The sequence below is a fragment of the Zootoca vivipara genome, chromosome 4, assembly GCF_963506605.1.
Source record: "Zootoca vivipara chromosome 4, rZooViv1.1, whole genome shotgun sequence".
Lineage (NCBI taxonomy): Eukaryota > Metazoa > Chordata > Lepidosauria > Squamata > Lacertidae > Zootoca > Zootoca vivipara.
In genome coordinates, this window is record NC_083279.1 from 94,183,817 (window position 1) to 94,210,361 (window position 26,545).

The 26,545-nt window shown below is 48.5% G+C and overlaps 2 protein-coding genes across 4 annotated transcripts in view; one reads left to right on the forward strand and one right to left on the reverse strand.

The window, feature by feature from the left end:
* The window catches only part of GDPD4 (glycerophosphodiester phosphodiesterase domain containing 4), a 39,264-nt gene extending 17,591 nt beyond the window's left edge, over window positions 1-21,673 (forward strand). The window contains exons 5-16 of one of the 3 annotated variants that reach the window (XM_060273919.1): window positions 336-395; window positions 3,204-3,302; window positions 5,353-5,446; window positions 7,477-7,622; window positions 8,625-8,707; window positions 11,847-11,997; window positions 13,392-13,616; window positions 14,969-15,126; window positions 16,088-16,235; window positions 17,364-17,446; window positions 18,124-18,206; window positions 21,188-21,673. In XM_060273919.1, the coding sequence (XP_060129902.1) occupies window positions 336-395; window positions 3,204-3,302; window positions 5,353-5,446; window positions 7,477-7,622; window positions 8,625-8,707; window positions 11,847-11,997; window positions 13,392-13,616; window positions 14,969-15,126; window positions 16,088-16,235; window positions 17,364-17,446; window positions 18,124-18,206; window positions 21,188-21,216 (1,359 nt within the window). In that variant the 3' untranslated portion in view covers window positions 21,217-21,673. Of the gene's footprint in view, window positions 1-335; window positions 396-3,203; window positions 3,303-5,352; window positions 5,447-7,476; window positions 7,623-8,624; window positions 8,708-11,846; window positions 11,998-13,391; window positions 13,617-14,968; window positions 15,127-16,087; window positions 16,236-17,363; window positions 17,447-18,123; window positions 20,217-21,187 lie in introns of those variants that run through there. The other 2 variants (XM_060273917.1, XM_060273920.1) reach the window with 2 other exon arrangements.
* Window positions 21,674-21,816: 143 nt separating this feature from the next.
* The window catches only part of MYO7A (myosin VIIA), a 159,395-nt gene continuing 154,666 nt past the window's right edge, over window positions 21,817-26,545 (reverse strand). Inside the window, exons 48-49 of the mRNA XM_060273921.1 lie at window positions 25,358-25,477; window positions 21,817-22,952 (exon numbers count right to left, since the gene is read on the reverse strand). Of these exons, the coding sequence (XP_060129904.1) occupies window positions 22,863-22,952; window positions 25,358-25,477 (210 nt within the window). The 3' untranslated portion in view covers window positions 21,817-22,862. The remainder of the gene's footprint in view (window positions 22,953-25,357; window positions 25,478-26,545) is intronic.

Here is a 26,545-nt window from a genome sequence, read left to right on the forward strand (position 1 = left end):
TTCTCCTGTGAAACAGATATTCGGTGGTGCCCACGAGAGTTCCTTAGCTTTCCAAATGTGTCTCCGGAGCCATAAAAAGTTGGTGATTACTGGAGCGAACAGTTGTGGACTAGACGGACCCATATTCATATACTCAGCAGATCAAATGATCTTCAGATTGGCTCGATTCCCAATTTTATGTAGCTTTGTGCTTTTCTAACTGCCCTGTGATCTTCGGATGAAGGGCAAGGAATGAATTGAATAGGAATCCATACTCCCATCGTTGAAATCAACCAGGCTCCAGGGCTCTGAGTTGTGGGTACGACTAAAGTACCTTCCTGTCAATGTTTCCGCAGATCATAGCGGTGTGTCTGATTTCAGAGAGGCAGCGGTTGTATCTGCACTGGAGTCACAAGGTAAATCGTTTAACCTCCTGCCCTTCCTTGTAATAAAACGATTTCAGGCCCAAGTCTCTGTGTAGGAACCAGGTCACCTTCTGGACTAGTGCCAGAAGAGTATCCGAGACTCTTCTGAGTCTCCACAGTTCAAGGCACCACAGTTCAAGAAGGATACTGACAAGCTGGAACGTGTCCAGAGGAGGGCAACCAAAATGGTCAAAGGCCTGGAAACAATGCCTTATGAGGAACGGCTTAGGGAGCTGGGTATGTTTAGCCTGGAGAAGAGAAGGTTAAGGGGTGATATGATAGCCATGTTCAAATATATGAAAGGATGTCATATAGAGGAGGGAGAAAGGTTGTTTTCTGCTGCTCCAGAGAAGCGGACACGGAGCAATGGATTCAAACTACAAGAAAGAAGATTCCACCTAAACATTAGGAAGAACTTCCTGACAGTAAGAGCTGTTCGGCAGTGGAATTTGCTGCCAAGAAGTGTGGTGGAGTCCCCTTCTTTGGAGGTCTTTAAGCAGAGGCTTGACAGCCATCTGTCAGGAATGCTTTGATGGTGTTTCCTGCTTGGCAGGGGGTTGGACTGGGTGGCCCTTGTGGTCTCTTCCAACTATGATTCTATGACTAGCAAGGGCACCAAGCAGCAGAACATCCATGTCAAATCATGCTAGAGTCCTGCTGGTTGAAGCAAATGTCCCACCTAGTCCAGTATCCTGTTCTTACAGTGGCCAACTAGATGTCTCAACGCACAGCGTACAAGCAAGACTTGGGCACAGCAGCGGTTTTCCCACTTGGAGTGCCCAGCAACTGGGCATACAGCCTCCGATAACAGCTTGATTGGTTGATTGTATTTGTGTGCCACGTTTCATTCAAATGAACCCCAAAGTGGCTTACAGACAATAAATAACAACAGCACAACAGAGCATAAACTTAAGAGGTAGAGCATTGCAGCTACTAGTCGTTGACTTTGAGGAATCATAGAATTGTAGAATTGGAAGGGGCCGCCAAGGGCCATCTAGTCCAGGCCCAAGAGATCTACTCACAGAGTTAAAAACTGGCAGTGATCCACCCCTTTTGGGGGCATATAGGTCAAAATTGTTGAGCTTTTTTCAGAAAGGAAAGCCCTGTTTTGGGGGTTTCAGGTCAAATTTGTTGAGCTTCTTTGAGGGGAGCCAGTGATCTACCAATAATAATAATAATAATAATAATAATAATAATAATAATAATAATTTTATTCATACCCCGCCCATCTGGCTGGGTTCCCCCCGCCACTCTGGGCGGCTTCCAACAAATACCAAAATACATTAAAATATCACAGATTTAAAACTTCCCTAAACAGGGCTGCCTTTAGGCGTTTTCTAAATGTCAGGTAGTTGTTTATCTCCCTGACCTCCGATGGAAGGGCGTTCCACAGGGTGGGCGCCACTACCGAGAAGGCCCTCTGCCTGGTTCCCTGTAGCTTTGCTTCTCGCAGTGAAGGAACCGCCAGAAGGCCCTCGGCGCTGGATCTCAATGTCCGGGCTGAACGATGGGGGTGGAGATGCTCCTTCAGGTATACTGGACCGAGGCCATTTAGGGCTTTCAAGGTCAGCACCAACACTTTGAATTGTGCTTGGAAGCGTACTGGGAGCCAATGTAGGTCTCTTAGAACCGGTGTTATGTGGTCTCGGTGGCCGCTCCCAGTCACCAGTCTAGCTGCCGCATTCTGCATTAATTAATTGACCTACCCCCTGCAATGCAGGAATCTCAATACATGGGGGACAGCCACCCAGCCTCCGGCAACTGCACACTTACAGGGTTAAGAAACCGTTTTTAACTCAGACTGAAATTCCCAGGTGTTAAAAAAGGTTGTTTATGTATGCCACTACTGCGGCCCATGTTTTGTTAGCCCCAAAATGGAAAGTGAGCAGGTGAAGAACTACCAAGGGAAGGTAAAAGACTTTTTATGTATGCTATGACGGCAGCGAGAGTGCTATTTGCCCAGAGATGGAAGGAATGAGAAATATTACCAATAGAAGGAGAATGGCAGATGAAATCGATGGAATATGCGGAAATGGCGAAACTGACGGGGGCGATCCGAAACCAGGAAGATCAAGTATTTTCTAAAGACTGGAGTATATTTGTAAATTATTTAAAAGACCACTGTAAACAGTTACAATCCTTGGCAGGGATGTAATGACACTTGTAGTGTGGAATTATTTAAGATAATTTTGGTTATTAAACAGATGGATAAGGGTAAAAGATGCAGCAAATTTAACCTTAAACATGGAAGCCATGGAGGGAGGGAAGGAGGTCCGAGGGTTCAAAAGAACCTTGTACTTTAATGTTTGAAATGGATATGTTAAAATATGTAAAAAGTATGAAAAGCCAATTAAAAAAAATATTGAAAAAAGAAAGTGAGCAAGGTCCTAACCAAAGAGGATTGGCAACTTAAGTTGGCAGAATTTGCGCAAGTCGCAGACTTAAAATATAGAATAAGAGAACAAGAAGAGCATACGTTTAGAGAAGATTGGGAAACATTTATTGAATATATGGGAAATAACTGTACAGCTGAAAACACCGGCAGTATTAAGATAAATTCAACAGTGTAAATAGGTTTTGATGGATGCAATAATGGAATACTGGATGGTATAGTTTTTGTAAAATAAGCAGGGATTTATGATACATAAAATGAACCATGGAAAGAGAAGAAGGGAAGGCACTGATATTTTAAGGATGTATAAATGAGTACTTTAAATTGTAAAACCGAACATTTAATAGAAATTATGTATTTTTTAAAAAAAAGGGGGGGGAATTGTTTTTAATGTTTGATTCCCTTAGATCGCGATGGTGTTTGCCCTGGGCATCTCCTGCTTTGCCTTTGCGATGGTAACGCTTCTCTGGAGGGCGCAGTGGAGCACGTTCTACCTGTCCTTTCAGGTGAGGAAACCGCTAGGCTCCGTGTGAAGGATTTCTGAAGAGCCCAGTGGGGAGCTGCTGGTACATGAACTCGATGAGGCCTTTTGCACACACGACGCAGCAAACCTGGGTTTGCCACGAAAGAGAGTTGCAGTGAACCCTTCTTCCTCGGGCCTCCTTGTTTATGACAGGCACGTTTGCAAACATTGGGGAAGGTTCATGGCGCAGTGAGCGGTAGATCCCTTGGTCCGCATGCAGAAGGTCCAGGATCAGTCCCTGACATCTCTCGGTAGGGCTGGAAAAGGACCCTTCTATCCCACTGAAAGTAACATGCTACATGATGTGTGTGCATGAAACCCTCCCCAAGCCCCCCCCCCGCCAAGCAATAGGAGACTGTGTCTGCATATTGCTAACCTCTCCTCCACCCTTTTCATTCCTCTCCTGGTTCTGGGAGACCAAAGGGGAGGGGAGCTGATCACAGCAAAAGGAGGAGACACCTTTCCACCCGTTTGTGCCTCTAGACCTCCCTCCTCTCCTGCTTCAGCTTCTGCCTCTGATTCTGGGCTTCCCTCTGCCACAGACTCTCCCCCAGGGCCGTCTTAGCCATTAGGGTTAGTGGCGCCCAGCGGCATGGCGCCCACCCATCAGGGGTGCCCAGCAGCAGGAGTCCGGGATCGACTGGGAACAGCTGTGAGGGCATGCTGGGCAGCGGCGGGAGCTCTTCCTATAGCCAGCGCTCTCTTGCTTCCTACCTGGGAGAGGAGGCAGCAGTGGCGGCGTGCAAAGCTACGTGGCGCCCTTCTCCCTCCTGCCTGTCCCGCGGCAGTAGGGGGACTCCTGAGGAAGCCTGCGTGGCAAGCGAGTCTCAAGCTGCCCAGTGCATGGTGTGGGGAGGGGTGCTGAGAACGTTGCGCCCCGCAACGTTTAAATTTATTTAAAGAAAAACAAACTGGTGATTGCTTTAACTTTTTGATATGTGGTGATTTGAATCATAAGGATGAATGAGAAGAACTGCTGAGTCTTGAATGAGTCTTGCTTTGGAATTGAGGACTTCATTAGATTTTCTTCTGTCAACAACACTGAGGGACCTTTCCTGAAAAAGGTCAACAACTTTGGGGTGTCCCCCCCCTTAAAAAGGTTGACAACTCTGGGAAACGGGGGGTGGGCGCCGGAGGGGTCTTTGCACCACGGCGCCGGATATGCTTAAGACGGCCCTGCTCTCCCTGATCACTAAACCCTGTTACCTCTTGAGCTTCCAACACTTCCTCCTCCTCCTCCCAGTCTTCTCCCTCTGACCACTCATTGTCATCCCACAACCAGTCCCTGGACTCTCAGCCTTCTTTCCTTGGGGACTCCCTAGCTGGTTCCTCCCACCATTCATCTACTGTATGTCCAACCCGTTTGTGACAGTGCAGAGGAATGAAATCAGCTGCGGTTTGGATGCATGTGTAACCAGGTGCATCTGGACTTATAGCTGAATGCACAGAATGGGGAGGTCATTCCAGGGTGAGAGACAGCATTCCTTTGAACACCAGTTGCCGCTTGGGGATTGCAAGCGAGGAGAGCGCTGCTGTTCTCCTGTTCTACTTGTTGTTATTGTTATTACAACAGGATGCTGGAATAGATTTGCCCGGTTCAGCCTGATCCAACAGCGAGGCTCTTCTCTCTCTCTCTCTCTCTCTCTCTCTCTCTCTCTCTCTCTCTCTCTCTGTGTGTGTGTGTGTGTGTGTGTGTGTTTGTATATAATCCAGTATTCCATTATTGCATCCATCAAAACTCAAAACTTATTTACACTGTCGGATTTATCTCAAGGCTGCCAGCGTTTTCAGCTGTACACAATTATTTCCCAAATATTCAATAAACATTTCCCAATCTTCTCTAAACGTATGTTCTTCTTGTTCTCTTATTCTATATGTTAAGTCTGTGACTTGCACATATTCCATCAACTTAAGTTGCCATTCTTCTTTAGTTGGGACCTCGCTAGTTTTCCATTTTTGTGTGTGCGTTTTTAAAAGAGCGATGTGTCAGTTAGCCCCAAGCATTTCATGGGGACACTTTGTCTTCCCAACAGGTCACAGCTCCCTTCCTCCACATGGTTGCCGTATTCATTATGGTCCTCCTGGCGTGGCCAGTGGCTCTTCATTTCTTCTGGACAGACAACAAAGGTACAATGAGCTCTGGTTGCTAAGCATGAACATCTCTTTGCAGATAGCGGCTGGGGCTGTTGCTCCTGGGGACAGCACCTGACTTGGGCGGGGCCCTTGGCATGGGTCTGCTGATGGGCCCCCCACAACCACAAAGTTTTGTTGCATGCCCCCCCTCCCAAACTCCAAGCGGCGCAAGATCTCAGGGGTTCCAGGTACTAACCAAAAGTTTGGTTTCCTTGGAATGAGAGACAGCGGAAACTGTGGCGTCTTTAGGATGTATGGTTTATTTACACATATATACAACCCGATGGAAAAGGGACTCGAGTGGTGCTGTGGGTTAAACCACAGAGCCTAGGGCTTGCTGATCAGAAGGTCAGTGGTTCGAATCCCCACGACGGGGTGAGCTCCCGTTGCTCGGTCCCTGCTCCTGCCAACCTAGCAGTTCGAAAGCACGTCAAAGTGTAAGTAGATAAATAGGTACCACTCCGGCGGGAAGGTAAACGGCGTTTCCGTGTGCTGCTCTGGTTCGCCAGAAGCGGCTTAGTCATGCTGGCCACATGACCAGGAAGAGAGCCAGTGTGATGTAGTGGTTAAGAGCAGAAGACTTGTAATCTGGGGAACCGGGTTCAAGTCTCCGCTCCTCCACATGCAGCTGCTCAGCCCCACTCATCTCACAGAGTGTTGTGGGGGAGGAAGGGAAAGGAGATTGGTAGCCGCTTTGAGACTCCTCCGGGTAGTGATAAATCGGGATATCAAATCCAAACTCTTCTCTTCTTCTTCTTCCCTCGGCCAATAAAGCGAGATGAGTGCCGCAACCCCAGAGTTGTCCGTGACTGGACCTAACGATCTGGGGTCCCTTTACATTTACAACCCGATGGAAGGATTCACAGCAGTAACTCCCCAAAAGGAATGGCTTCTCCCATACTCATAGCCTAGGAATTGAGCAGAAATATAAATAATAATAATAATAATAATAATAATAATAATAATAATAATAATATACCCCACCCACCTGGACGGCTCCCAACAGAATATTAAAAACACGATAAAACATAAAACAATAAAAACTTCACTAAACAGGGCTGCCTTCAGATGTCTTCTAAAAGTCAGGTAGTTGTTTATTTCCCTGACGGGAGGGCGTTCCACAGGGCGGGCGCCACCACCGAGAAGGCCCTCTGCCTGGTTCCCTCTAACCTCACTTCTCTCAGTGAGGGAACTGCCAGAAGGCCCTCGGAGCTGGACCTCCGTGTCCGGGCTGAACGATGGGGGTGGAGATGCTCCTTCAGGTCTACTGGGCTGAGGCTGTTTAGGGGCTTTAAAGGTCAGCACCAACACTTTGGATTGTGCTTGGAAACGTACCGGGAGCCAATGTAGGTCTTGGTGTTATATGGTCTTGGCGGCCACTCCCAGTCAAGCATGGCTCTCGCTCTCTGGCTTCTGCCTGCAGCCTGTTTTCTGCTCTCAGCTCACACACAACCGCTTGGGCAACTGTCCTTCTAGATACCAGCCAAGTGAGGGGGGAGAAAGGCCCACTCGTGTGCCCAGAAGGGTGCCATCGCTTCTTTTGTTACGCAAATGATGGCCGCTAAGAAACTGGCCTTACTAGTTGAATGACAGAATCCTCCATAAGATTTTAACACTTGCTTGCTTGCTTCAGGACCTCAGGGACTCAAGTATCATGCAAACTAGCCCCACAAAGTTGCCCCCACAGTGTCATGGGACCGCCCTCTAGAGCAGGGGGGTCCAACTTTTCATAGCAAGTGGGCCGCAAGAGTACTTCGACATGGAACCCATCAGAAAGTTATCAAGTTTCAAACCGTGTGTTTTGAGAGAGAATCCACTAACAACCTGTATTTCGAGGGAAATTGGTTTAGAAATGTGGGGTTTCATGCTGGTTTATTTTTATTTAATTGCATATTATGGCAAAGAAAGAAAGAAAAAAGGGCTTGTGGGTGAGAAGGCCAGCAAATACTTATTCAGTCCAACTTGGACTTGTCCTCCTTCCCACTCAGCATAGCAAAGACCATGACTATTCTTGTTTCGTTCAGTTCTGCAGGTATTGATTATTTCCCCCTACTTGGCCATCCTCCTCTGCCTTCTCTTCATTCCCCTGGGGTTGCATTCTCCCTGTATTATGGAGAAGGGGGCGTTGGGTCCCAAGCCGCACCTGATTGGCCACAGAGGAGCACCAATGGTAGGTTGAGTTGGAAGGGCGGGGCGGGACTTCAGGATTACCTGACGCCATTACGCTTCCTCCTCCGTTGGATAGTTGGTTTGTTTTTAACCTTTAAAGAAATCCAAACCATTTTCCTCGCCTGATGAAGAGCTCCTGATGAAGGCCACTATTTTGCAACGTTTCTGTTGGTCATACTCAACTAGGGACTACAGTCAACATGTGCGTCCTTACACAATGCACAAGACCAGGCATCCCCAAACTTCGGCCCTCCAGATGTTTTGGACTAAAATTCCCATCTTCCCCGACCACTGGTCCTGTTAGCTAGGGATCATGGGAGTTGTAGGCCAAAACATCTGGAGGGCCGCAGTTTGGGGATGCCTGCACAAGACCGTCGTGGCAAATATTTGTACAGTCCCTGGGTGGGGAAACCTTTTCAGCTTGAGGGCCACATTTAATTCTGGGCAGCTTTCCAGGGGCCACATGCCACAAGTGGACAAGGCCAGAGGCAAAAAGAAGAAGTGAATTTTACAAGTGTGCAGTTGTCTCCTTTCTTCTCCACACTCTCCCATAGCTCTATCCAAGCCAGTCAGAAGCATTCCCAGAATTCATTTTAAGAAAGAATGGGAAAGATTTGTAATTTATTTAAGAGACCACTGTAAGTAAACAGAAACATTAGCAGGATTTTAACAACACTTGTAAATGCAACAAATACGTTGGATAAAATGGAGAGATATTAAAATATTGTTGATGAAATAATATGCAGTAGGAAAAGATGACAATAGGACCCGTGGAGAGGATGGAGGGAAGTCTAGAGATTCAGAGGAATCTCTAAATCTGAGTATGTATTTGATACTGTTAAAATGTTACACTTGTAAAATCAAATAAAAATTACTCCCCCCCCCCCGCTACCCCAAAAGCATTCTCAGAGTTTCTTTCCAGGAAATGCTCGAGGAGGTTGCAAAACAGGGATTGGGGCTGTTTGCCCATCCGTCATGTCTTCCTCTCTCATTTTTATAATAGGTAGCTCCTGAAAATACAGAGATGTCGTTCAGAAAAACTGCCGCTTACGGTGCTATCGGCTTTGAGACGGATGTCAAAATTAGGTGAGCTTCTGGAACACAGTTTCCCAGATGGGGTCAAACTCCCCCCCCCGTATGTGCCCCGCTGTCTTAAGGGATCGTTATTGCCTGCTGCGTTTAAACCATCTCTTTTAACTCACTAACTGTCGCTGCCTTCTTGGTGCTGCTTTAAGAACCTGCTGGATCAGGCCAGTGGCCATTTACGTATAAGCTAAACAAGCTATAGCTTAGGGCCCCACTCTCTTGCCCCCCTAAAAAAATTGAAGGGAAAAGAACTGGATGTACATTTCCAAAATATAAGATAAAAAACAAATAAAATAAAACCTACATACAGCAACAGTGCTCCCTAAAATATCACTGGTTTGCTCCCTTCTATATATAGGGTACGTACATTCTGCATGGACTGTTATGTGCAAATGGCTTGAGATACCTATTATTTCCATAAATTACCATCTAGCATATATTCAACAAAAAAAACAGCAACAATTTGTTGTGGACAAAGGACAGCTCAGAGCTGGTGCGTCCATTTACGTGGACTAGGCCATTGCCTAGGGCGCAAAAATGGAGGGGGCGCTGCCGAGCCTGCCCCGCAAAACCCCCACGCCGGTAGTGGCGGCAAGCGCCCGCAGCCGAAGCCTTCAGCTATGGGCGCTGCCGTCGCCGTCGCCCGCCCGCCCGCCCGCCCGCTCGCCGAGGAGCCCCCAGCGTCCCCTCCACAGGCGGGAGGAGCGCGAGCCAAAAGGAGAGCTCAGTGCCCTCACGCCCACGGAGGGGACGCTGTGAGCTCCCCAGTGGCTGTAGCGAGCAAGCGGCGGCAGCGCCCGCAGCTGAAGCCTTCAGCTATGGGCGCTACTGCCGCCGCCACCGCTCACTCACTCGCTCGCTGCAGCCGCCGCCGCTGAGGAGCTGAAAGCGTCCCCTCCACAGGTGGGAGGGCGCCGAGCTCCCCCCTTGGCCCACACTCCTCCCGCCAATGGAGGGGACGCAGGGGCATCAGCGGTGTGCGTGCGTGCGTCATGACGCATGCGCCCGGGGGGCGCAAAAAGCCCTAACACTGCTCCTGGGACAGCTGGACATATAAAGGGCCCCATTACCTTCAGTAGTTTAGGGCCTCATCAAACCTAAATCCGGCCCTGTCAGTGGTCCCTCTATAGTCCAGCATCCTGTTCCCCCAGCGGCCAACCAGATCCCTCTGGGAAACCAGCAAGCAGGATCCGAGCATAAGACCCCTGTCTCCTGCTGTGGATTCCAGCACCTGGCATTCAGAAGCACCGATGCCTCCAAGTGACCATTGCCATTGTGGCATCTCTAGTGTCCTCTTTCACAACCATTCAAGTTGGTGACCCATCACTGCCTCCTGGGAGAACAAGTTCCATAGCCTGGCTAGGCACCTGTGTGACGAAGGGCTTTCTTTTTACCTGTCTTAAATCTTCCAACGTTGAGCTTTCCTGGACGTCCACAAGTTCTATTGTTACGGGAGAGGGAAAAAAAACCTTTTGCATTGGCCCGCCCCCCCAATTTCCCCTGCTTTGATATTTGATTGCATTTTTCTTTCGGAGGGGAACCTCTAACAGTTGGGTAAGATCATCAGTATAACAGGTTGTGGCCAATGTAAGAAGACCTGTGCTGGAGCAGGGCCATCTAATCCAGCATCCTCTTCTCACTGGGCAGTAGGGATGCGGGTGGCGCTGTGGTCTAAACCACTGAGCCTCTTGGGCTTGCCGATCAGAAGGCCGGCAGTTCGAATCCCCGCGATGGGGTGAGCTCCCGTTGTTCTGTCCCAGCTCCTGCCAACCTAGCAGTTCGAAAGCACGCCAAAAAGTTCAAGTAGATAAATAGGGGAGGTAAACGGCATTTCCGTGTGCTGTGGTTTCCGTCACAATGTCCCGTTGCCCCAGAAGCGGTTTAGTCCTGCTGGTCACGTGACCCGGAAAGCTGTCTGTGGACAAACGCCGGCTCCCTCGGCCTGAAAGCGAGATGAGTGCCACAACCCCATAGTTTCCCTTGACTGGACTTAACCGACTAGGGGTCTTTTACCTATCTTACTTTTACCTCTATCAGCAGAGTGACATTCCCCTTTTCTGCGCAGCAAAGCGTGAGCGTTAGGTTTGTTAGAACCTCTGCAACAATATTATACTTCAATATTATACTTCCTGGCAAATCCCCTTTGTCCCTCTTAAAAGAAATACACAACACAATAGTATTAAAATAAGATAGAGTTTACTCACATGACATCCTGAGTTAACAGCATAATCTCAGAAAGGCAGGCTTATGTGGAAAAGTTACAAATATATACATCTGGAGACTACTTAGTAAAGTGAGGCTCCATCTGGTCTCTCTCTTGGCAGCAGGCCAAGAGGGAGAACCATCCTAACTGGAGATTCTCTGGAGATGTGTTCCCGTTGAAGGAGAAAAGGCTAAGAGAGAGAATGGCTGCTGGCTGGGGGCTTTTGTCTGCCAGCTAATCCATCTCATCTGCATATCTGGAGGAACAGGAACTGAACTTAGTCAGGTGTCCCTCCAGGTGAGTTCCACTTAGTGGACACTCTAGGAACTGTTGTGACTTGTCTGCCCCAGTGTTCCATCCCACAAGAGGCATAATTCCTCTGACAGTGGAGGCAGAATGTAGCCATGGTGGTTAGTAGCCGTCCAAATAAATCATTCCATGGGAGGAAGGACTTCCACCAGTGCAATGGACCTTTACTCTCATCTGCTGTCCCTCATATCATTCCTCAAACCACCCTAGATCTCCTCTGAAAGGTAGCAAGTGGCCAGTGGGGGTGGGGGTGGGGGACACACGGACGACCCAGAGCAGATTCAGTGAGGTGGAATATGTGAAATGACACACAAAATACTTACATGCCATACATTTAAAGCATGTGGCTTCCTGCAAAAATATCCTGGGAACTATTGTTTGTTATGGGTTCTGGGAATTTTGAGTGGCCAAGTGCAGCCCCCACGATCCTTTGTGGGAAGGCGATTGCTTTAAATGTATGCTTTTTCTGGTGTGTGTGTGTAGCTACACTACGGTTTCCCACTCTCCCCTGAAAACTGGAACTGGAAAGAACATGTGACACATCTCAGCTGTTCTCGGGCAACCTGGCGAATGGCCTACCTAAGACCCCAAGCATGACGCGCGGAATTGCTTTTCTGTTTTGAACAGCTTGGACGGCGTCCCCTTCCTCATGCATGACGACACGCTAGAAAGGACCACCAACATTGAGGCTGTCAATCGCACGTGGGCGAAGGTGTTTGCTGCCAACTTCCCCTGGAGTGAACTGGACAAGCTGAACTCTGGAAACTGGTTCTTTGAGGTATGTTTGAACGGGACTTGAAATGGAACTCAGCCCATCACATCCCCCAAGTTGCCTTCTGGGGAGGTGAGCAGCGGAATAGCCTTCTGAGAGCCATACCTGCCAAGTTCCTTCTTGAAAAATAAGGGATCGGACCGGAAGTAGCAGACCGGAAGTAACGCTGCCGCCATTTTGGAACTGGGCGGAACATGCTCAGAAGTGACTTTTGATGCTGCTTTGCCCAGTTCCAAAATGGCCGCCACACCAGAAGTCGCGCTGCAGCCATTTTGGAACTGGGTAGAGCAGCATCAAAAGTCGCTTCTGAGCATGCTCCGCCCAGTTCCAAAATGGCCGCCACGCTAGAATAAACCGGGGAAAAACAAAAAAAATCTGTTTTTTCAGCTGGGAACAGCCGGAAAAATGGGGGTTTCCCGGGGAATACGGGAGACTTGGCAGCTATGTTCCGAGAGCAGGCTTGTCCATGTTTCCAACTACAGCCTGGGCCTCTGTGTGCTCTGCTTTACCCAAGCTACCACTGTCCACCTTAGAGCTCACCTAAATGACCCTCCATTCGCAATACACCTTACCCAAGTTGCCCCCCCTGCTCACTCTTCTCCCCAGCCCCCCCTCACCGACCAAACCCCCATTCCCCTTGGACTTCACCAACTTTCCTGTATGCCTTTCCAACCCATTTCTCTTACATCTCACCCAAACTCCCGAACATCCAATGGGGCTTCAGAAGCTGCTCTTTGGATTGGAAGTCGAACGGACTTCTGGAACGGATTCCGTTTGACTTCCGAGGTACGAAGTATAGCATAGTGTGAGCAGGCTACTAGTCTGTATTTAGTCACGTTCATGCCGTACAGTTAAGGAACGTTTATTGTTGTTGTTTAGTTGTTTAGTCATGTCCGACTCTTCGTGACCCCATGGACCAGAGCACGCCAGGCACTCCTGTCTTCTTCCACTGCCTCCCGCAGTTTGGTCAGACTCACGTTTGTAGCTTCAAGAACACTGTCCATTGTTCAGCCTGGATGCTGCAGTCCAGCGCTGAGGGCCTTCTGGTGGTTCCCTCACCGCGAGAAGCAAAGTTACAGGGAACCAGGCAGAGGGACTTCTCAGTAGTGGCCCCATCCCATAAGATGTCAAGGAGATAAAGAGCCACACAACTTTTAAAAGACATCTGAAGGCAGCCCTGTATCAGAAATATTTTTAATGTTTGATGTTTCGCTATGTTTTATATATGCTGTAAGCCGCCCAGAGCGGCTGGGGAAACCCAGCCAGATTGGTGGGGTATTCTTATTCTTAATAAATAAAATGGTCATGGCACCCCTAACAAAGGAATCTTGGGAACTGTAGTTTACCTTTCACAGAGCTACAATTCCTAGCACCTTCAACAATTCCTAATTCCTTTGCAGAAGAGACCATTCTTTGAAATGCCCCCGCTCTCGCCTGAGGATGAAAAACTGGCAAGAAAACAGAGAGTCTACAAGCTCAGCGATCTCTTGAAACTTGCCTATCAGGAGGACAAACTGGTCCTCTTTGATCTTCAGTACCCTCCAGCGTATCACCCTTACAGGGACACCTGGATCAACAGAATCGTGGAGGTCCTCCAAAACGAAATGGGGAACAAATCCCACTTGGTACGAGACATTCCCTCCTCTGAAACCCCGCCCCTCTTTATCCAACTTGAGTTTCCCCCGAGAATGTTGTGTGTGGGCCAGATCCTGACCCACATGGTATCAAATCACCGATGGTGATTTAAACAACAACAACAAACAGGAAGCTTGCCTATATTAAGTCACACCATTGGTCCATCTAGCTCAGTATTGTCCACACTGATTGGCAGCAGGTTTCCATGCCTGTGTTCTGATCTGAACATGTTCCCCAGATGCAGCCCGGGGAGGTTTTATCTCAAATTTATGCAGCAAAGGCTCCCTCTTCCTTACCTGTCCCAGATTGGTGCAGTGAGAGAGAGCCGAGATACGGGAGCTGGCTTGGTTAGCTAGATCTCCATCAGAGACTTTACTGCGATCCATACCTCCTGAGATAAGGGGTGGTGGTGGTTTCTAGGCATTAGTTATCAAAGCAAAATCAAATTCATTTGCACACTCCAAAACAACGTGCAAATGGCGCCATCCTCCGAAATTTGCGCTTCTCCGAATTTCACGATGTTGTTCTCCAACCGGGTAGCGGGAACAGAAACACACCTTGTTTGTGGATGTTGCTTTGCAAAAGCAGCCTGTTCTCGCAGAGGCCCACCAGTTGCTGATAGGAAGTCCACAAACAGAATGAGTGCAGCAGCTCCCGGCAACAGGCATTCAGTTCTCCTCTATTAATTTTGTCCTCATTCATTTTTTAAAAAAGGGTCATCTAGTAAATGTGGGTTGTTGTTTGTTTTTTGTAAGCCTGATTGAATATGCTTTATAGCAAGCCCGGTTGAAAACATTCAAAGTAAAACGACACCAACCTGTGGCAACTGCAACAAAATGTTGCAGCGTGAAGGGCGCACTGTTCCAGCCAGCCAAACCCTTTGGTAGAATACTCCATTCGATTTCCCTTCCCAACCAATTTTCCATTCCTCCATCTCCATCACTCCACAGCTATGGAGCAAAACTCATAGAATCATAGAGTTGGAAGAGACCACAAGGGCCATCCAGTCCAACCCCCTGCTGAGCAGGAAACACCATCAAAGCATTCTTGACATATGCCTGTCAAGCCTCTGCTTAAAGACCTCCAAAGAAGGAGACTCCACCACACTCCTTGGTAGCAAATTCCACTGCCGAACAGCTCTTACTGTCAGGAAGTTCTTCCTAATGTTTCATTCCACATTGGGCTGCCATATTTCTGCAAACGTTGCCCCCCTCCCTGCTGGGTGCTGACCCCCTTCTTCTTGTGTGTTGAGGGGGCTTCTGTGGCTTCAGAAGCACCTGCCTTTGCACCTGTACCTGGAAGACGGAAGGAATAATTTCTGTTCATCTTCTGCCAATCGCAGGTCCTGTGGCTGGAACCAAGGGATAGATCCATTGTCCAGAGCTTAGCTCCTGAATTCCAGCAGACCTCAGGCACAGCTTACCCAGTTGAGGTCCTCCAGGTGAAGGGCATTTCCAGGCTCAACTTGGACTACAGAGATTTGCGCTGGGTAGATATTCGGTAGGTTGACCGGACAGAGCCGTCTCCGCCTCCCACCCTCAGAGAACAGATTGGAAAACCAAGTCTTGATTTCCGCGGAGAATGTTTTGGGCAAATTTCAGCGAGGCGTTTATGAACTGGCAGATCAGTGGTTTCCAAAGGGGGCTGGTACCGCCCCCTGGGAGGTGGTGGGGTTGCCTAGGGGGGTGCTAAGGGGCAAGAGGGCAGCAGGAGGGTGCTGGAAGTGGCGATTTAAGACTCCTGCTGAGTGACTTCAACCCACATACAGTGGTGCCTCGCTAGACGAATGCCCTGTAAGACGAATTTTCCGCTATACGAATAGGTTTTGCGATCGGAGGTTGCCTCGCAAGACGATGAGTTTTTTTTATGGCCACCGCTTCGTCTTGCGAAGTGTGGCCATAAAAACCTCCGATTGCAAAACCTAGCGAAAGGGGCATTTGTCTAGCAAAGGGGAACGAGCTGCAGTACAGGAAGAAGGCAAAGGAAGACCAGCTGAGAAGCGCTGACAGCTGATCTTCCTTTGCCTTCTTCTGGCAGCTGCAGTTCATTCCCCTTTGTGTTCCGCTGGTCTCTAGACCAGCGGAACACAAAGGGCTGTAGCGCGGGAAGAAGGGGGGGAGAAGTGGAGGAACTGCTTGGGGTCTGGCCTGACGACAGCGGCAAGAAGGGGAGTCAAAATACCTCCAGAGCAAATGCCTGTTCTTGAAGCTGAGCTATGGAACTCCTTGCCACAAGGCTGCTGCAGAGAATTTAGCAATACTGAAAGACAGCTTAGGTAGCAGTAGGAAATGATGTTGGCCCTTGTGAGCTGATTTTGCCCAACTCAGCCTCTTTCCACCAGTGACTTTGCCTTGGCGCCATCATTTTGTGACTGGCAGGCTCTGTAATTTGCAGCCACCAAAAGCAGGGCCTCAAAAAAAAACCCCCTGCTCTAAGAGGAACTCCTGTGCTTACTTGACAGGGAATACGCGAAAGCCAACATCTCAACCAACCTCTGGGTGGTCAGCGAACCATGGCTGTTTTCCTTGGCGTGGTGCTCTGGGGCCGATTCTGTCACCACCAATGCCGTCCACACCCTAGGGAACTTCCAGCGGCCTCTATTCCTCTTGGTAAGTGGAGACAGCATCTCCCCGCCAGTGAAGGAGAACCATGGCTACTTGTCGTGGTTGATAGCCACTGAGACACCAGTACGCCACAAAGTTTGGACTACCCTTTACAGTGGTACCTTGGTACTCAAACGCCTTGATTCTCAAACACCGAAAATCCAGAATTAAGTGTTCCAGTTTTCAAATGTTTATCGGAAGCCGAACGTCCGATGCGGCTGTCGGCTATTGTTTCTGGGGTGCCTGCACCAAACAGAAGCTGCGCCTTGGTTTTTGAACATTTTAGAAGTAAAACGGACTTCCGGAACAGATTTAGTTTGCGCTTTTGTTTTTGCTATTTATTTTGCGTTTTCATTTTTGAGGCTTTTTCGGTTCATTTGTTTTTGTGGCTGTATGGAACCCAGTTCAGCTACTGATTGATCGTTTGTGTAACTGCGGAAATGGATAAAAGCCCCCCATCCAAACAATGACTATCATCAGTGCAGGTAAGGGAAAAAAATTAATTGTAATTTTTATCATCTACAATACTGTCTTATTTATTTTATAGTACAGTACATTGATTGTGCTTTCATTTTATGGATCAACGGTCTTGTTAGATAGTAAAATTCATGTTAAGTTGCTGTTTTAGGGGTTGTTTTTCAAAGTCTGGAACGGATCGATCCATTTTGCATTACCTTCTATGAGAAAGCACGCCTTGGTTTTGGAACGCTTTGGTTTTGGAATGGACTTCCAGAACGGATTAAGTTTGAGAACCAAAGTACCACTGTACTTATAAAAACGTGCTCACTTATGGCAGACTATCATTTATAAGAGAGTTGGTTTGAGTGAGGTTTCACTGCCCATCTCAAGACCCTCCAAGCACCCTTATTTTCCAGGGACAGGCCCGGATTTACAAAAGCCATCCCGGTTTCTGATTTGATCCCAGAATGCCCCGCTTTTCCTTAGGATGTCCCCATTTTCACCGGAGAAATGTTGGAGGGTACAGATAGGACGTCCCTATTTTCATTGAACTGTTGCACTGTCAAATAGCCCGGGTCCTTCTTTCTCGTCATTCTTTGCAGAGTCCCACCCACCCCCCATTTCTGCAGTTTCACCTTGAGGAGTGACTCCAGTTTGTCCGCTGTTCTGTTACAGACACCCGGCGAGTACCGGAGTATGTGGATAGTGACAGACGTCTTGGCGGTCCTCTTCATCCTTCTCATATTCACTTTTCACTGGTAAATTCTTCCCCCTACCCCATGCACCCCCAGGATGACAACAAGAACAAGTCCTTCTCAAGGCCTCCAATCTGTACTCACACTGAGCTGGAGCCTCCAGAGGTTGGATGCCCATTTCTCACGGATGCTATAGCTGAGATTCCTGCATTGCAGGGGGTTGGACTAGATGACTCTTGGAGGTCCCTTCCAACTCTAAAATTCTACGATTCTGCAATTCCTCCTGAAGTTTTTAATGTCTGATGTTTTATCATGTTTTTAATATTCTGTTGGGAGCCACCCAGAATTCCCCAGCCAGATGGGTGGGGTGTAAATTATTATTATTATTATTATTATTATTATTATTATTATTATTAAAGCTAGTTGTCAGGGGATTGGACTAGATTACCCTTTGAGACCTTTCCAATTCTACAATTCAATGATTCCAAGTTTCTCCCAATTGACTCCAACCCTGCTGGCATGCGTACCCCCGTGTATGCAATTAAAGGAAATTATTTTTAGAGAGTGCGGCTCACATATTCCCCTCCCCCACCAGTAATCCTTACAATGGCCCCATAAGGTAGGCCAATATTTGCACACCCACACCCACTCACCCATTGCAAACAGAGACCTGGAGGTGAGTGTTGGGGTATGTGTGTGAGTTTCATGGACTGTGAATAATAGCATATTTCCCCCCCCAGGTGGAGAGAGGTGGGCCACACCACCTACGAAGCTCAAAGCAACGGGACCTTTGATAATGATCTATGCAGCACACCTGAGACAGGTGAGCCTTGCCCTCTCTACCTTCTAGCAGGCAAGAGTATTTCTCCATCCAGCACCAACCTGCTCCAGCTCTTAAGGAGAGCTTCCCCGCCTTTACCTGCCACCTGATCAGCACCTTTAACTGAAGATGGAAGGCCGTTTTGCTCGATGAAGACCTACGTGGAACAGGAAGTCCTCACATTCTCCTTCCTGCCCAAGAGCATCCAATGGCCAGGCTGGGTGGACAGAGCCGGACAGGGTCTGCTTGGCCGAGGGGGCAGGAAACTGCAGGACAAAGGTTCACTCCGGGGGGGCAGGTGATCTTCACACAAACAAGGGAAAATCCAATATATTTCTGCCTGCTTGGCACCTTTCCAAAGGGCGCTTGACTGAGAATGTGATATATGTAGTTTGTGCACGCACACATGCACACACACACACACGCACACACACAAAACAAGTACTAGGGCCTGTTACCCCTGCTTGCACCACTTGCCTACCCCATCCCCCCACCTGACCGCCCTCCCTTCATTTTGCACCCCCTCTCCCTCCGCCACAGCTTGCCCCAAGCCCCACCAACTTTTCAAGGAGCAGGGAGGCGCTTCACAGAGCGGCTTGCTAAACCGCTCTGCGAAGCAACGGCACCGACTTGGGCCTCACACTGTGAGTGCCCAGCATGGCCCGCCCACACTGTGATGTCATGATGCACATGCTGTGACATCATGACACATGCTGTGGTGTCATGACATGGTAGTGGGGGGGGGGTGAGCTCCGGTGGCGCTGCGACTGGACCCCTCCCTCCCTTCCGAACTCCATGCTCTCTCTTTCCCCAACTCTGTGCTCTCTCTTCCACTCCACGCTCTTTCCACGGAGTGTGGTGCCCGCATGCCTGCCCCCATGTTTTGTGGGTGCCCAGCCCCTATATGGGGAATTTTGTGGGTGCTCGGGCACCCAGAGCCCCGGGGAGATGGCACCTATGGTGTGAAGCCTGCCTCCTGTTAAACTGCAGGTGAACAGTGGCTTCCTAACTCGCTGTATGAAGCACCTCCGCACCACCATTGAACAACTCACCTGGGCCTGCCTGCCATTCCTTGTGCTGCAGTTGGCGTGGGAACTACGTAGGGTGATGACTTTTTTCATTTTTTTTTTCTCAAAAATTATTTCCTGTAGCGCAAATGGATGAACTTTTGCCTATTAATGATTAAAATGAGGTATATCCCATTGAAATATTTAAAAAGGTTACGCACAAACTGTTTTTAATTTTTTTGTATGCCGTTTTACCATTTCATAAAATTGTACAGTGGTACCTCTACTTACGAATAACTCTACTTACGAATGTTTCTACTTACGAACGGAGCTCCGTCCGCCATCTTGGATGCGGTTTAGATAGGATTTTTTCTACTTATGAATTTTTAGATAGGGTTGCTTCGACTTACGAATTTTTTCTCCCAATGCATTCCTATGGGATTCGACTTACAAATTTTTTCGACTTACAAATGTGTGTTCGGAACGCAAAAAATTCGTAAGTAGAGGTACCACTGTATTAACAATTCTATACTGTATATATTTCGTATCTAATTTGGACACAACACCACATTCCACAATGGGGAGTGTTCTTAGCAACACAGGGTATACAAATGTCACACCTGCGCAAGGTAAAAGCCCTTTTTCGGGACCTCAAAACTCAGCCAGCACTCCCTGCCAGGCATGCTGGGAAAAGAACCTACAGGAGAGGTAGCAAAACATCCTCCTCTAGTGGCGTCTATACTGTTACTGCAGCTAAAAAAAAGCTTCCTTGTGTGTTTGATGACCCTATATATAATGTTGTATATATGTGACTCTAAAGCTTGGGTTCAATTTTATATCTGCTTACAGTGACTTCAAAAATGGTCAAAAAACTGATAAATAAAATTTTTAAAATCATTTTGTGCGTGAGGTTTTTTTTAATCAAATCTCTTTGAAAGTAAGATTTTATCTAATCTTTAATGAAAGCTCATCAAATTATGATACAGGGAAATGAGGTTGTAAAAAAGTCATCACCCTAGTGGGAACCTATTGTGGTCACACACTACAATATATTACATTACATATTTATGTATAAAGAATATATATCAGTATCGGTATCCACACACACACACAGCTTCTACATGTAAATTGCTCAGTTGTTCAAGTTGTGGTCTTAAGTTCATGGACTAAATATCTTGATTGTCCACACTGTGAAAACTGTATTTTATACATTCCAAAGACCGGATCCTGTAAATATAATTCCACCGCTTCAGGCTTCTGGGCTTGTGTGTTCCCCTCACCACTTTTCATGCACACAGGTTCAGAAGATTGTGCTTCTGATTTTAAGCAACCCACAGTCCCCCCATGATCTGAATTCAGGGACCTGTGATCCATTTAAATCAGGCATCACCAAACTTCAGCCCTCCAGATGTTTTGGACTACAATTCCCATCTTCCCCGGCTACTGGTCCTGTTAGCTAAGGATCATGGGAGTTGTAGGCCAAAACATCTGGAGGGCTGCAGTTTGAGGATGCCTGGTTTAAATGATGGCTAGTGAGAACAAGCTACAAAATAAACTGTGGCTTCGAATCCTGGCTTTTCTCAAACCATGCTTTAAATCAGGCATCCACAAACTTCGGCCCTCCAGATGTTTTGGACTACAATTCCCATCATCCCTGACCACTGGTCCTGTTAGCTAGGGATCATGGGAGTTGTAGGCCAAAACATCTGGAGGGCCGCAGTTTGGGGATGCCTGCTTTAAATTAACCACAGTCTTCTGAACCTTGTTCCACGTCACATGGAACCTTGGTTAGTTTAAACTTAAAAGCAACCATTCTCCTCCTCTGGCATACAAGAGCAGTGGGGAGGAAGAAGTGTGCAAACCTTGAGTTTCACCATAGTAGGAAACCAACCAGCTTTTCCTAATATTTCTGAACTGGCTTACAGGCTATTCCCTGCATATAGTGGTGAGATATATTTCATCCTTATATATTTTCAGAACTCGACAGGATGCCGACTGTGGCTTGAGAGTCTCGCATGCCAGCTGTTTTGGTGGAGAGAATCCTCTAGACAGAAGATTCTTTCTCCTCCAAGAGCTTTGCTCTCTAGGAAGCCTCACGGATGAGGACACTCACGGCACGGCGTCTGGAATTGCCGGGAGAGAATGCCCGACAGCGCTTGGATTTGCACAGCTGACGTTATGCCGTAGACCAGCGATTCCCCATTTTTCTCCCTTTCTTCCCTGACTAAGGGGCATGAAGAGCCTCTTCTCTCCATGTTCTTAGGAGATGCAGAATCTGGCTCAAGTGGATTGTATCTTGTCCTCATGCATAAGGCACTGGACCATTCTTTGGAGTGACAAAAAGGCACCCACTTCCCCCGCTTTTGGACATTTTGGTTGGGTGTTTCTAGTGAAAATCCAGGGGCTCTCTTTGCCTGTGTGGAATCCTGCTGCAAGTAGGACTGTGTTGGCTCAGGGTGGGGTGGGGGTGGGGTGGGGGTCCGCAGCCAGTCTTCTCCCATAATGTCCCCTGCTGCAAACCCAATCATTACTTTAACTTTTATATGCGGTATATATAAGAAATATGAGTTTCTTAAGAAATAAAGAAAGGAAGTGAATTCCACACATAGAATCCCATTCTGTTTACTTCTAAAGTTTGGTGTACCTTGATATGCTGGGTAGCTCTGGAACCTGGAACTTCCAGAATTTACAGCGCCCACTCTTCTCCTTTGACCCAAGACTGGAAAATTCTGGGCACAATGTGAAAAACGCCTTTGCCAAACAACCCACCACACCGAATATTCCTCATCAGGTGTTTCCACCGAATTTCCTCAGATAGGAGGAAGTTCTGTTCGAAGCCCCCTCCAAAGACAGTCTCTACAATCTTACCAGCTGAGAAAAGCCACCCAACCCCATTACGTTAAATAAATAAAAGAAATATGAAACAAACAGCCATCAAAACCAAAACCTCCTTAAATAAGTCCAGCTATTGCACATTTAAGCATTTCACACACCCCCACAGAGTTTGTTAAATCTCAAGTCCATCTATGCTTTTGCCCTTCAGGTTATTATTATTATTATTTGTTTCCTTTTGTGAAATGCGCTTCCTCTCCTCGGCCTTTTGACATTTCATTTTGAAAACAAGCAAACGAAAAGTATTTCGCTTCTCATCTTCCGAAGAGGGAAGAAAGATAAAGAGGAACGAAAAAGCCCCGAACCCACTAGATTTTTATGAGATCATTCCGTTCCTGGCACGGGTCAGAGTCCGCCCATCTCGTCGACGGTAATGTGTTTCAAAGGCCTTACACGGAGCTTTCCCCCACACTGTCCTTGGCGAGTCCTGCCATTTTGGTTCCATTAAAAAAACACACAACAACAGGCTGGAGTTTTGCTGTCAGCCGTCAGCGTGATGGAAGATGCGTTGAGGCTTAAATCCAGGAGCGGGGAGAGGAAAGGGGAGGCGACGCAAAGGCTGTTCTCACAGATAGTCATCCTCGCTGGAAGGGGACGTCAACCCACAGTCCTCGGAATCGGAGTCTGACATGCTTTCGGAAGGAGTCCGGCTCATCTTCCACACATGGGTGGAGAAGGTCTTCCCCCAGCTGCAGGGGTAGCCCACAGTCCTTAGCTGATAGAGTAACTCCAGGCCAAGAGGCCCGTGGCTCCTCTCACTTCACTTGCTGCCTTTCGTGCTCCTCTGTTTGCTCATCGCCGTCAGCATCTGGCTGATGTAAGACGTCAGGAGGTCGTCCATCTTGTAGCCCTGAGGGAAGAGTCGAGAGGGACAAGTTTCACACACCCTGATAGCACTGTCGGCATCCGGGGGGTCGAAAGGCCAGCTGGCTAGCCCCCGGCTGGATCGTCCCTTTCTCAGCCGTGCAACTGCGAAGATCCATCGACCTTGGGCTCCGACATGAATAATAATAATACAGTGGTGCCTCGCTAGACGATCTTTTCTTATAATGAAAAATTTGTCTAGTGAATCCCATAGAAATGCATTGATTTTTTTTTTGCCCATAGGAATGCATTAATTGAATTTCAATGCATTCCTATGGGAAACCGTGATTCGCTAGACGAATTTTTCATAAAACGAATTCGTCTAGCGAGGCAACCTCCGCTAGAAAAAACCTTTCGTTAAGCGGAAATTTCGTTAAGCAGGGCATTTGTTAAGCAAGGCACCACTGTAATACTACTACTACTACTACTACTACTAATAATAATAATAATTTATTATTTATTATTTATTATTTATACCCTGCCCATCTGGCTGGGTTTCCCCAGCCACTCTGGGCGGCTTCCAACAGAAAAATGAAATAAAATAATCAATTAAACATTAAAAGCCTCCCTAAACAGGGCTGCCTTCAGATGCCTTCTAAAAATCTGGTAGCTGTTATTCTCTTTGACATCTGGTGGGAGGGCGTTCCACAGGGCAGGCGCCACCACCGAGAAGGCCCTCTGCCTGGTTCCCTGCAACCTGGCTTCTCGCAACGAGGGAACCGCCAGAAGGCCCTCGGCACTGGACCTCAGTGTCCGGGCAGAATGATGGAGGTGGAGACGCTCCTTCAGGTATACTGGACCGAGGCCATTTAGGGCTTTAACGGTCAGCACCAACACTTTGAACGGTGCTCGGAAACGTACTGGGATCAGTGACTCAAGCCTCCCAGACTTGAGCACACAATACTTAGCAGTGTAAACTGCCCAACAGAAGAGGCTGAGGCTGTGGATACATACAACAACTATGGATTTACATAAACCAGTACAAAGAAACATGTCGTCTCTCCTTGCCATCTTCTCTGAGAGAGAGAGTCAAAACAAAAGCAATACAGCGGAAGTTCCGCTTCCAGCTCTGAGGTCCAGAAAGCTTGTTATTATAATATATATATTTATGAAGCAAAAGCAGAATTTCTCATGCACCATTGGTTCTGCGCCAGGACCCAAATTCTGCCCTGACAGAAGGAGCAAGGATCTGAGAAACCCATGGCAGAGAGGGCCATCTTCTGCCTCAGACGCAGCCGTGCTTGTGAATACCAATTGCTGGAAACCTCAGAGGCAGGGAACAAGGGGCAGTGCTCTTGTCGTCAGATCTTGTTTGCGCATTTCCCACAGCCATGCGGTTGGCCACTGGGGGAACAGGGTGGTGGACTAGATGGGTCACCAGTAGGGCCGGCGCGTCCATTTAGGCAAACTAGGCAGCTGCCTAGGGTGCCACAATGGAGGGGGCGCACTGGCCAGCCTGCCAGCCTGCCCGGCGCTGCCCCCCTGTCACCTGCGCCTGTCACCTGTTGAGCGGCCTGAAGATGGTCAGCAGCTGACAGGCGCAATGGAGGCGGCCCCAGGCTCACGCTCCCCGCGCGAAGCTCCGGAGGGACGCGGGGAGCGCAAGCCTGGGACCGCCTCTCTGCTGTTCAGCGGAGGCGCGAAGCTCTGGAGGCATGCAGGGAGTGCGAGCCTGGGGCTGCCTCCTCCGCGCCTGTCACTGCTGAGCGGCTTCAGGCCGCTATCCCGAGGCACGGGCGTGCCTCCGGAGAGCGGCCTGAAAGCGCTCAGCAGCTGACAGGCGCAGTGAAGGCGGCCCCAGGCTCGCGCTCCCTGCGCGAAGCTCCGGAGGTGCGCGGGGAGCGCGAGCCTGGGGCCACCTCGCCGCACCTCTCAGCTGTTTTTTTATTTTTATTTTTTATTTTTCTACTTTTTATTTTTTCTATTTTCTATTGTTATTTATTTATTTATTATTATTTATTAATGTGTGGTGGTGGTGGGGTGCCAGAAGGTGATCTCGCTTAGGGCGCAAAAAACCCTAGCGCCGGCCCTGGCCACCAGCCTGATCCAGCGAACTCTTCTTACATTCATATGAGTGTTTCTAAGCTAGGGTTGTGGGGCTGGATCTGGCCAGCATTCCACATCATCTCCCCACCACCTTGGGGACCAGGTTTGGTAGGGAGGTGGTGCCACCAACCTGCCAGTCACCTGACATCACAATGGCACCAGGCGGCCATTTTAAAACTCAACCCATGCAGGCCAACTCAAGCCCACACAGCATGACCAACAGCAGATGGCCAAGGCCTTGGAGGAGCCTGTGTACAGGGGGTTTCTGAAGCCCCACAGCCTGAAGGTCCATTTTCCTCCCCATTTGGGAACTGTGTGCGCCTGGAAGCGTTTTGGGTGACTTACCAGCGAAGTCTCGCAGAGCAGCTTGCTCCCCCGCACCAGGTTGCCGATGGTGATGTGGAAGTAGGTGTTGCCGCTGCTCCAGTTGGAGATCTTTGTGAACGGGTGCGTGATGAGAATATCCTGGGGACACGGGGAAGGAAGTCAGGAGTGTCACCACAGACCCGACTCTGGACCCTGTCTCCCCACTCCATCGACCCAGCCTTCAGCAACGCCATGGAAACAAGGGATCCACCACATAGGGTCCTGAAATGATCTGTGAAACTCACATTTCTCCAGGTTTTGTGATGCAATTCTCCATCCAAAAGTGGGATATCAATATGTGAACATTAGGCATTGGTTGGTGGGCATCTGTCTGTCTCGAGACACAGTGGAGTGCACCTCTGGCGGTGAAGTCAAACCACTGCCTTAGCAGTGAGCTCCCCGGCTGCAAGCCCGGGCAGTTTTGGTATAAAGGTAAAGGTAAAGGGGCCCCTGACCATCAGGTCCAGTCGTGTCCGACTCTGGGGTTACGGTGCTAATCTCGCTCTATAGGCCGAGGGAGCCGGCGTTTGTCCGCGGACAGCTTCCGGGTCATGTGGTCAGCATGACAAAGCCGCTTCTGGCAAACCAGAGCAGCGCACGGAAACGCCGTTTCCCTTTCCGCCGGAGAGGTACCTATTTATCTACTTGCACTTTGATGTGCTTTCGAACTGCTAGGTTGGCAGGAGCAGGGACTGATCAACGGGAGCTCTCCCCGTCGCAGGGATTCGAACCGCCGACCTTCTGATCAGCAAGCCCTAGACTCTGTGGTTTATCCCACAGTGCCACCTGGGTCCCTTTTGGTATAATTGTGCATAAAAATGCATATATTGGCAAAAATCGAGATATAAAAATGCGTTGCATCAGGGAAAATTACGTACAAGAAAATGCGCGTAGTAGGAGAAATACATTCCAAAACGTTGATGAATTTTTGGGACTCGGAGGACGTTAAAAGCAGCAATCACAAAGTGATGCAGAAATGCATTGAACTGAATATAAGATCAAAAAACTGAAGAGGGCAAATATAGCCACCTCCAGTCAGTGATAGAATGCAGGGAAAAGGCCTTTAGGTTCCACCTCATCATCGACATCAGGGTCCCCAAACTAAGGCCCGGGGGCCGGATGCGGCCCAATCACCTTCTAAATCCAGCCCACGGATGGTCCAGGAAT